Here is an 11,896-nt window from a genome sequence, read left to right as displayed (position 1 = left end):
GTCAGTCCTGGTGTTAAAGCTAGTGACGTTAAAAAAATAAGAAAAGTGTGTTTCCATTTTGCAAGGCTTTTAAAAAAATATTGTGTGCTCAGATGGCACCTTTAATCACGAAGAACTTTTGGCTGAGTTCCAGGCTGATTCTGCTGGCACAGAGAGCTCTGAGATCATACCCTATATTCAGTGCACAAGAGAAATATTTCATCCATCTCTGAAATAAAGAGGGGGAAATGGAGCATATTTGAACAGTTTGATAGCAAGACCATACCAGGGTGAAAAGTGAAGGACACCCTATCTATTTGGAGCTACAGAAAGGTACTATTAATTCTAAGTAGTTAAGTGGCATTTTTGTTTTCATTCTTAGTGTTTCAGAATAAGCTAAGAAGCTTGTATAAATCTGAAGGCAATCTCCTATTTCATATAAATCTCCTATATATAAATAAAGGCATACAGATTTTGTGATTTATCTAAAACTACTTTAAATTAAAAAAAGAAAGGAGGGAGGCAAAGGGGAAAAAAAATCCCAAAGTAGCAGGTTGTGACCCAGGAGTTTGAGCTCTTAGAGCTGAATTTAATCCACGCCCAGGCCAAATATAATTCTCCAGGATGGAAACGGTCCAGGACACCAGAGCTAACATTCTCTACCTTTGCCAAAGAGCCTGAGGCGGTTTGATGACATGCAGTCAGAACCTCACTTTTATTTCTCAACTGAAGGAAAGTAAGGCCAGCATCATATGACAGGCACTTCCCACCATGACAGGGCACTGATTCAAGCCCATCCAAAGGAAATGTGTTTCCCCTTGATTCATCATTGCTTCTTGCATCACTGTTATTTTTTGGAGGTCTCCTATTCAAAGCTTTATTTGTTGGATAGTTGGAGCATATAATTTTAGGTGGCAAGGTTGAATCAAGCCTTACTCTGTGTGCCAGTGTTGAGGACCAGATTATACACTGTGCTGCTTTACTACATCTCTCAAAGTCTTAGCTGTGGGAAAGGCTGGGTGATTGCTCTGCATATTAGAAATTGAAACCCCACCACTAAATGATGAAAAATGGTCCAGGCAAAAACTGCTGTGGACATCTGAAAGCCATTATCTTTTCCACACTTCCTCTCTTCACCTTCATTTTGTTTGGGAATGCACAGGGACACCCGTGAACAAAAATAAACCAACTTGCCCTTGACTGATTGTTCTGCCTTTTGAGTTATCACATGTGAGTACTTCTGGCTCCCAGATATGGTGAAGTAAAGAGACTGCTGGGAAGCCAGCCACAAATTAGAGCTGATCTTCCAGTATCTTCTACCTAGAGAAATGGTTCAGGACATTCAAATTAACAACATGCCCTGCCCCAAAGTTGATCTGGCTTCTGAATCATGTTTGGGATTTCAGAAATGTGAAAAAGAAAGCATGTAAGAATCTTGATGTCTTTTGTCAGTTCAACCTTGTCCATTTAGTCTTACTAGCCCTTTTTTAATCCAAGACTCTATACAGAGCCTATACATATTTTGACTGCTTCCAGGAACTGTCTCAACTTACAGCACCGTTAGGGAAGGCAGAATCACTTTAGGAGGTAGAGGGTGAAACGTGGCAACTTTTCGACAGGAACGAATCAATATAGCAGAGCCATTCAGGGTAGGAGGTTTTGCTAGGGCTTAACGCGGGTTGTCAACTCAAACACAATGGGCTTTGTTACTCCTGTGTAAAGAGGAAATGGGACAGTTTTTGGCCTCCACAGACTGTATTGTACGGTATGCAGGATGGCAATTCCAAGCATAACCTTTAGGAGACACAAATCTGCTTTTGGCTATTCAGTGTTTCCCCAGCAAGTTATTTAGCTGTCTCTGAAATGCATGGAAATAGTCACAGTTTTTCATAGTCTATCATAGTTTTAAGTTTGGGGAAGGGACTCGGTGTATGTGGAAGGGGGTCTGTCAGGGAAACAGAATAAAGCCTTTTTGGCTGGGGATTCTAACACCTGTGATTTGTCTTAAATCACAGACGCACTGTAATTCCAAGGCATGTTTTCTGCCGTGAGCACTCGAGCTGAGGGGCCTGCTGTGGCTCCTCACTATTTATTTCAGGTGTGGGGAGTTACCTCTGAGTTCAAAAGTCCTTGCGTGGGAAGCGCAGAGGAACTGCGAAATACCTCCTTAAGAAAAGTCTAACCGCTCAAGGGGAGAAGCCGGGATTGGGTTCCGGTAGCTGCCTGGGAAAGCTACAGGGGGGCATGGGCATCTCATCTCACGGAGTGGTAACAGTCCTGCAAGTGGGTTTGGGGGACCTTTTCTTTATATGGCAACTTATCGCGAGGAGTGGGGGCTGCCCAGCACAGTGAAGAGGTCTGTGGGGAGGGATTCTGCCCGGGGACCTCCTAAGGACCGGAGGAGCCCAAATCCCTCCAGGTGACAGCAGGCGCCTCTCTCCGTCCGCTCCCCTCCTCCGCGGCCAATCTCCGGGCAGAGGTGTCTTGCTCCAGCCCGTCTCCCTCCCCCCCACCTCCCCAACTCGTCCGGCCCGTCCCAGCCTCAGCGGGAGCCCCGCCTGTCTCCGGGCAGCCAGAGCCCCTGAGCACTCGCCCAGCCTGTCAGTAACCGCCGTTTGCGCTTTCTTTCTTTCTTTCTTTTTTTTTTTTTTCCTCCTCTTCTTTTCTTTCCCCCTTCTGCCTTTGTCCCGCTTAGTAACTGGGCTTCGACCAATCGCCGCCTTACCGGCCAGCGCCGGCTGGATCCTGATTGGCCTACTTGGGGCGCGCAGCCGTCTCCCGCTCCTTCGCTGGAGCAAGGCAGACAAAAGACGCAGGCTCCGGGCTCCGGCAACCCGGCTCAGCCAATCACCACGCACCTTATCTTTTCTTTCTACCCCCTCCTTTTCTCTCGCAGCTTCCCCCCGGCCTGGCTCGCGTGCTCCCGGCACTGACTCCTGGCGTGCGGCCAGCGCCCGGACTGTACCATTTTGATTGAGGCTGGGGGGAAGAGAGGATCGATGATTAAGAAACCAAAGCCCAGAAATCGTTGGGGAGAGTTGAAAGTCGAGATGAAGGACGGTTTTCTGAACAATTTCTCAGGCACCTGATGGAATCCCCAGTACTTCGAGTCGGAATAGAGGGGAGGAACAGTAGTTATGTTGCCTGTCCCCCCTGCCGGGTGCGGTTGGGTGGCGCCTCAGTGGGGGAGCGTGAGGCGGGGGAGGGTGTCCCCCTCCGCGCCGTTAAAATGAAACTCTAGTGGCTGGAGTCAGGGCAGAGCGTGAGGGGAGCCGGCATAGGCGGGCTTGCTTGCAGCCCAGCGGGAGCGGCCAGCCGGGCAGAACTAGCTGGACTTTCCGACGGGCCCCCATCCCGAGGCTGCGGCAGCTTCGGTTCCGAGCCTGACTGGAACGGAGCCCGAGTCCCGGCCCCTGAGGGGATCGCTCTCTGCAGACCAGTGGGACCCCGAAACTTGAACGCAATACCTACTCCCTTTTTATGCCTTCCTTTGTCACTTCCTCACCTTTCTCCCAGCGCGTTCTTTTTCCCCCCTTTTCGTTCTCCCTCCCTCGAAGGACACAAAAGTGGCTGCCGAGGAAAGATTTGGAGGCAGTGGGAGCTTTTCTCTTCGGAGAGCGACCGTGTGGAAAGGATTTTTGGGAAGCAGCTTTCTAACACCTCAGCCCTCCTGCCCCCCCCCCCCCCAAGCCTCTCTTTACCTCTCTGAGGAGAAAAAGCCCGTAGATTGAAAGTTCGGGGGGCATCTTGCTGGGTGCTGTAAGAGGAAAGTGGGGGAGGACCCCGTCCTCGTCCCGGTAGTTGGCTGGACTTGTACCGGCCGTTGGAAACCCCGAAGTGCATTTCCGTGTGGGACTTTTATAGATCTATATTTTTAGATTTTTAAATATCAGATAAAAAAAATATATATATATGCTTTCTATATATTTCCTGACGACCTGCCCCTGACAGCGCGATGTACAATACGGTGTGGAGTATGGACCGCGATGACGCAGACTGGAGGGAGGTGATGATGCCCTATTCGACAGAACTGATATTTTATATTGAAATGGATCCTCCAGGTACTTGGGAGAGAAAAAGAATCTTGTGATGGGTCTGATTGGTATATAACAAGACCTTAGTGATGTTTTCAGGGCAGAAGTGTTCCTGGGAGCTCTAGGTTTGGGATGAGGGGCAGATTTGCAGTTAGAGCTGCAGTAAAACTGCTTCTGGTTTACCCGTTTAAAGTTTGCAGTTAGGACCCCGATCCTATTGTCCTGCGAGGGTGGGGGTGGGGGCTGGAGTGGGGGTGGGAGGAGAGACTCATTTCTTTTACTTCTTTTTGCCTATGCGTGTCGTTCAGGTTTTTGTTGTGCACCCCCCGGTCCTCCCCCCCCCCCCCCCCCTTAAAGATCTTCTACCTGCATAGGATGCTTTATATCCGAGCCTTGAAGTCAGCCTTTCCCTTTAGGGAAATTCTTTAAAGCTTGTCGTTTCATACGTTCGTCTTATTTGATTCGTTGTGTTCTACCTTCGTTAACTTCTGAAACTGGGTTGCCTATGTGATAATTCATTTTAAGACACCCCCCCCTTTTTTTTTTTCTCTTACAGAAACCAAATGCTGGTTAGTGATTTTCAGGGATTGGGCGTTTTTATTCAGTCATGGTCTTAGCGTGAGGTTTTTCTTCTCGGAATATAGTCGCTTAGAGAGATCTGCGTGCAGTATTTTATTACTCTTTAATTTATGGTAATTTAATTTATGGGCTAGGGTTTAATGTAACTTCAATTCTTAGAGCAAAAAAAGGAGGAACCTTCTTTTTTGTGTGTGAATATATGTGATGTGTACATCTATGTTATAGGTTCAAATACACATAATGTAAAGTATACATATACTGTATTTTTAGTTCAGAGCTTTGTCTGAGACCCTTACAGACATTTTGTGTATCTGGTAGGAAAGGAAAAGGAAGAGAAAATGGAAAAGTTGGGTCATTTTTTTTCTTTAAAGTCTAACCTCGTTTTATCATTATTAATTGTCAGATTTTCAAACCCTTTTTTGCAGTTATAGATAGTGCTTTACATAATGATTTTGAATAAGTAGAGGGCCTTTGTGAGTCCTTATTTTTGTTTAGGATGACTTGATTATGTCTTTTAAAAATGTGTCATAGCTAAGCTTACAATATAAATCATGTGTCATTGGGGAACCTCAATCATTATAAGACTGTATATTTCTGGAACCTTTGAAAGGATTTGGAGCCCATGCAAGTGTAATGAGGTATAACTGTTGTAGAATGTATATAGAAATTATTTCTTGTGTTCTTGTGAGCAGTAAATTATCCTTTGTTTTTTTTCCAATTAGAGTGTTGAATGATGCTATATAAAAACTAATATTAAATCAACCTTTTTTACTCTTAATGATTCCTTAGAATTTTTCTCTTTTCCCTTCATTTTGGAGCCTTCTTTATTTGCTTTTGTAATTGTGACTGCAATCCAGATGCAGCTTTTCAGTGTTTTGCAAAGTTTGTAAGATTTGCCACCCATCTATTGTGTGTATTTTCCCCTTTGTTTCCCCTTAACGGTAAAGCATCCTTTCTATTAGATGCATTTGTCATTCATGTAAATGGAAATTTAGTACATCATTGGTTCCTCTTGTAAAAAGTAAAGTTAATAATTCTAGATTTCTGTTATAAGAATTATATATTCACACTGCCTCAGAATCATACTGTATCCTAGTATCTTGCCTTGCAGACATACAAAGGGAATTTGTTGGGCGGAGAGGTGAGTGGGGAGGAGGGGAGAAAATGAAGAAGGCACTAATGTTTGAAAAATATGGGCCTCAGAAAAATATCTGCCGAGTTGTCCAAAAATGATTTTGAAAAAAGTTGACTATTGTAATTATGTAGTGATGTGGGTCTTACAAGGTTGCATATAAAATTCTGATCCAAACTTTGTGCATTACATAGAAATAAACTTTTGAGTTTTAAAATGATCATCCTTGGATAAAATTTTGCATACAGAGATTCTATTCAGAATATTGGAAATATGCATGTGCTCTTCTTTATTACCCATGTTGTAACCTTAATGTAGATTATGGTTGGTTATGCCTAACAGCTTTTTATAAAGGATGCACACTTGAGTATGCTGGAATATTTTCTGTGATGTAAATGGTTTTTAATGGAAATAATGTGGACACCGGCCTTGTTTTGTGTGGTAAATTAAGGTTTTGAAACATTTAAAACTAAGTAAATTATTAGTGAGTAGGTTGCAGCATGTCTTGTATCTTCATTTTCCTACCGTCTATCCCAGATCAAGCTCTTATTATTCCCTGAACTGGACTGATAGTGTACTAACTGTTCTTGTTTCTACTTTGTTCAATCCACAGTATCATTAAAGTACCATCCGATGATTTGCGTCCCAGTGGTAAATCTTCCAATGACGTTGAAAATGCTTCAGTGGCTTTCCTTTGCCTATTAAAAAGAGTCCCAGATTGCTTATCTTGTCATATAAGTCCGTCTTTTTTGCTTCCAACCTAATTTTCCAGTCTGGTCTCTTCGTGGAGTCCATCACAAGTTCTGTGGAAGCTATTTTATACTTGCTGTTTCTTGAATGTATGCTTTTTCCTCTGGTGTTGCTTTTCACTCCCATTGGTTACTTGTTGAAATCTTCTATATGTTTAGGGTCTACATTATATGCCTTCTTTGCCAGGATATATGTTTCCTGATCCCTTCTGTTAGAAGACATCATTTCCTTTTCCTTTCTTTTCTAGCACCTCTCAGAACTTTTCATTCTGTTTGTGGAGTAGCTAGCTTCTGCATTTACGTATACTTGCCCCAGTGGAATTGTCTTCCCATCAAATTATGAGCTTCTTAGCTTGCTCAGGGTCTTGCAAGCATAGACAATTTAATAAATATGTGTTGAATTAATAAATACCTAAGGAGCACCATTTCTTTCTAGCCTGTAAGTGCTTTTCTACTTAAGGTCCTTGGTCATCGCATTCCTTGGCTATTGCAGTAGCCTATAGTTAAAGGACTTGATTTCGACAGCTGTTGACTTAGGGCCCTTAACTGTAACAAATATTACAGTTTTAAAAATATGGTTTTCATCTCCATTTTAGACTAAACCATAAATGCAGTTTATAATTTACCTATTATTGCTTTCAGTTGCCTGAAAAACTTTTTTCCAAAGGTGTTTCTTTAGCCTATTTTCAAAAACTACCATTACCATACATCCTAAAGGTTTCTAATAACTGCATGGATTGCTATATCTACTATAATTTACTGACAATGTAAGTAAGACAAACTCCAAATGGGAGTTTGATGTCAATCTTTATGTATTTCTCAGAAGCAATAGAAATACTGAACTGTTTAGATGAAACAAAAGTTTTTATTTTGGAAATGTTAAGAGTGTGGTACAGAGAATTGCTTATGAGCATCTTGATTAGTCCTGTTGTGATTTGGGAATCAGGATTATTCCGTGATAGAACAGTTGCTGGGTAGGCTTCTCAAAGAGCCCTGTCTCTGGTATAGGAATTATTGGAAGATTACAGATATACAACTGATCATAAACTCATATCCAAAGCTTATAGATAGTGGTGTATTAGCTAGCACTGTAGTTTTGACATTGTTATTGGTTTTTTGGGGGGAAGATCTAACAAATGATTTTATTATTTAAATGAATTCTTTTGCTAAAGATTGTAGACTTTTTTTGTTCTTATCAAGAAGAATTTCTGAAATTATCTGTACGGCAGCAACATCTCTTCAGTAGTAATTAGAAAATTAAAAGCATTTATTTGTAAAGTATGTATAGGAAGGTCTAGGAAAGTGGTTCTCAATATTTTTTTGGTCTCAGTGCCCCTTTTATACTCTTACAAATTATTGAGGATCTCAAAGAGCTATTTACTGATATTTACTGTATTAGCATAATACAGTAAAACAAAACTGAGAAATTAGCAAAAACAGAAATTAAAAAAAATTTAATTCATTAAAAACATTACATGTTAACATCTTTTAATGTAAAAATAACTATATTAAAAAAACAAAAGTAAGAAGAGTGGCATTGTTTTACATTTTTTGCAAATAACCTTAAAAAAAATTTTTTTTTTAATGTTTATTTATTATTGAGAGACCGAGAGAGACAGAGCATGAGCATGGGAGGGGCAGAGAGGGAAGGAGACACAGAATACAAAGTAGGCTCCAGGCTCTGAGCTGTCAGCACAGAGCTTGACGCAGGGCTCGAACTCACAAACTGTGAGATCATGACCTGAGTTGAAGTCAGACGCTTAACCGACTGAGCCACCCAGGCACCCCGATTTTTTGCAAATAACTTTAATGTCTGCCTTAATAGAAGACCTCTAAGTTCCCATGTCTCTGCCTGTATTCAATCTGTTGAGATACCACAGGTCTTAGTCTCTGGAAAACTCCACTGTACAGATGTGAGAGAATGAGGGTGCAAAAGACAAATAATGTTTTAGTATTACTATGAAAATATTTTTGACCTCTTGGACCCTCTGAAAGAGTCTTGGGGATACAGAGTGGTCTCTGGATTACACTTTGAGAACTACTAGTCTAGAGGTTACATAGTTTGTGACTACATAGTTTGATGGTCAACCTAGGAAAGTATTTTCTGACTTTTTTGAAGTCAGATGAAAAGGTTGTTTCAGGAAACTTACTTGCTTATTCTGGCATACTTGGTATTTTCATCCTGGTGAAATGTAGATTAAGTAACATTCTGGTGGAGAACTGGCATACTGGCCCTGTGGTTGGGAAAATATTTGCTGAGAAACACACTGAATAAATAGGTCACCTGCCACCATGTGGTCCTTACTGTTAGCAGGTTGGTCATTCTACTTCTGTGGTTGAGTATTTCCCTGTAACTGAACATTTGATGAGCTAATTTTTTTTTTTAATATATGAAATTTATTGTCAAATTGGTTTCCATACAACACCCAGTGCTCATCCCAAAAGATGCCCTCTTCAATACCCATCACCTACCCTCCCCTCCCTCCCACCCCCCATCAACCCTCAGTTTGTTCTCAGTTTTTAAGAGTCTCTTATGCTTTGGCTCTCTCCCACTCTAATCTCTCTTTTTTTTTTTTTTTTCCTTCCCCTCCCCCATGGGTTTCTTCTGTTAAGTTTCTTAGGATCCATATAAGAGTGAAAACATATTTGATGAGCTAATATTATATAAATTCTTCTCCTCTGTGTGGTAAGATATTTCTTTTATGAGGTTAGTGTCCTTTTTAAAATAATACTGTAGTGTGGGACAAATGTTAGTATAATCAAATGATGTAAAAGCCATGCCAAATTTGCTTACAATTTCTTATTGAAAAAGACTAGTCATTCCTTTCATTTAACATAGTTTATAGTATACTTATATTTCATTAGAATATGGTAATTCTCCATTTAATAATGCTTTTTAAATTCATTCTCATCATTGTTTTCATGCTGAATACCTTTATATTTTTCTTAGAATGTAGAAAAGATTGGACATGTTTATGGTCACCATATTTAGGAAGGTAGGTAGAAAAATAATTACAAGTATGTCTGTGTGATACTGTATAATCTTATTGATTTAAAGGGGGATGCAGCACGAGTGGAGTAGAAAGGACACAGGCTTGGAAACATAATATGGGTTCCAAACCTAGCTCTGTGTCTTATGATTACCAAGGTTATATGGCTAGAACTTAACCTCTTTGAGCATTGAGAAGCAAGATGCCAGTGCTCTTTTGAAAAATTGAATTTTAATACTCTACTTTTCAGAGTTGTTCTGGGGATTAGATGTACTATATCAACATCTAGCACAGTGTTTGGCACCTACTGTACCCAATTCATTGTAACATGTCTTTTTTTTTTTTTTAAGTTTGTTTGTTTATTTTTTTTAGTCATCACTACACCCAACATGGGGCTCAAACTCACATCCCCAAGATCAAAGGTCACATACTCCTCTGAATGAGCCAGCCAGGCACCCCACTTGTAGCCTGTATCTTAAAGTATGTTGATAACATGTAATTACTTCAGGTTTACCTCTTTGAATAATCTTGCAGTCAAAACCTTTTGACTTGCTCCATTTTTTTTTCTTCATCCCTGACATTTAAACTGGGGCCATTTTGTTCTTGGAAGAGTTCTCTAGGGTCTTTTCTAATTATGGCATCTCATGAGTCTATGGAAATGTCACTCCAAGTCATCCTTTCTCTTTAGTTTCTGTTGCCCTTGTCTGGTTCCTCATCACCACACATTTGAAATGATTTATAATGAAGGTAATACTTTTGTTGAATAATTTGTTGAATAATTATTTGTTCAATATTGTTGAATAATTATTTTAGACCAAGTGCTGTGTTAAATATTTTTACCTGTACTATTTCTGTTAGCTACATAACAACCTTATGAAATAGGCACTATTATTACCCCACTTTACAGACAGGAAACTGAGACTCTGATGTGTTTAATAACTTAATCAAGAGCCTCACAGCTAGCAAGTGGCAGAGCAGGTCTGTCTTGCTAACACCCTGGTTCTTAACCAGTACCTCCTAAAACTGGTTGCTCTATTTTTAATTTCTTCTTCTCCTCCCCCATAAATTTATCCTGAACTCTTCAGGTTAATCCTGCTCAAATGTTATTTTGAAATAATTTTTGGCATAATTAGCAGCTATCCATTTTTTTAAGCAGAGGCCATATTCTTAAACTAGGCATACATGGTCTTTAGCACCAATTTACATTTCCAACTTAATTATTAATCCTCTATTGTCATTTTTTTAAGTAAACTCTACCCTCAACGTGGGCGTCAAACTCATGACCCTGAGATTGTCACATGCTCTACTGACTGAGCTAGCCAGGTGCCCCCATCTATTCTCATTCTTACTTTTAGCCCAGTTCCTTGCTATCCACTGACTACACTTTGCTTATTCCCATCTCCAACCTTTTGCTTATGCTGCATCTTCTGTTAGATTGTGTCCATCCCTCTCAAATCTACAAATCAGGATCTTTTGTAAGTCTTCTTTCTTCCTCTAAAAATTCTAGCACTGAATCCTGTAATTATCTGGGGCAATGGTCTATTGTTTTGACATAAAATCATATGTTAAGGCATTTAATTGTTTTGTGAGTATACTTTGTCTCTCCCAAACAAGATCAGCTTTTTGAGGTCAAACTATCAAATTTCTTTTGTATTTTTTTCTTTAAATACCCTGTTCCCAAATATTTTGTGGTCTTAGACCTGTGGACCCAACCAGCTTCATTTTGTGGCTTAAGTTTTAAAATGTTGATAATATTTATTAATCAACGTGGACCTTCAAACTTATAATTTATTCTAACAAAGGGAATAATGAAAAAGTACAATACTTAATATTGTTAGCAAAATTTTATGGTTTTGAGTAAAAGTCATTTTTGAAATTTCGAAGAATTAGAAGTGAGTAGTAAGTTTTTGAACGTTTGTTCGGCTAGTTTTACATAGCACTGGGCAAAATGTAGATTTAAGTTTCCCAGTATGTTACACCAATTAAATTTAGAATGTGTAGGACTTGATTTGGGATTAAAAGGTAAGGTCTGCCATGTAGCCTTATAGGATCAGTTTCCAAATTGCTGGTAAATGGTATATTTGTTGTTTTTTGCAAATATTTTGTAAGTTTGTATAAAGTAAGAGGGTTATCTTATTATTTTTTTTATAAAAGAGACAGTAGGCTAGGTCCAGTCTGCCACATCCTACTATTTTACATGTGTCTTGTCAGTATAAAAACTGCTCTGGGGCCTGTAAACATAAGCCAATGCAAAACTAAAGTCAATACCATGATGTCATACCATCCACCACTATCCAGCCTTGGACATTCTGTTTGTGGGCCAGATTAATTGTTTACCCTTGTCTAAGGGTATAGGGCTACACCTCCAGAGCTTGTGGCTATGTCTCTTAAGTACTTACTGTTAAAGTTTTTATTTATTTTTATATTTGTTTT

The 11,896-nt window shown here is 40.0% G+C and overlaps 1 protein-coding gene across 1 annotated transcript in view; it reads left to right on the top strand.

The window, feature by feature from the left end:
- Positions 1 to 3,144: 3,144 nt before the first annotated feature.
- The window catches only part of LOC102949853 (phosphatidylinositol 3-kinase regulatory subunit gamma), a 131,480-nt gene continuing 122,728 nt past the window's right edge, over positions 3,145 to 11,896 (top strand). The window contains exon 1 of the mRNA XM_007077262.3: positions 3,145 to 4,040. Within this exon, the coding sequence (XP_007077324.1) occupies positions 3,935 to 4,040 (106 nt within the window). The 5' untranslated portion in view covers positions 3,145 to 3,934. The remainder of the gene's footprint in view (positions 4,041 to 11,896) is intronic.

This window comes from Panthera tigris, chromosome C1 (assembly GCF_018350195.1).
Source record: "Panthera tigris isolate Pti1 chromosome C1, P.tigris_Pti1_mat1.1, whole genome shotgun sequence".
Taxonomy (NCBI): domain Eukaryota; kingdom Metazoa; phylum Chordata; class Mammalia; order Carnivora; family Felidae; genus Panthera; species Panthera tigris.
The sequence above is the reverse complement of the archived record's forward strand: the minus strand, read 5'-3'. Positions and strand labels throughout refer to the sequence as shown.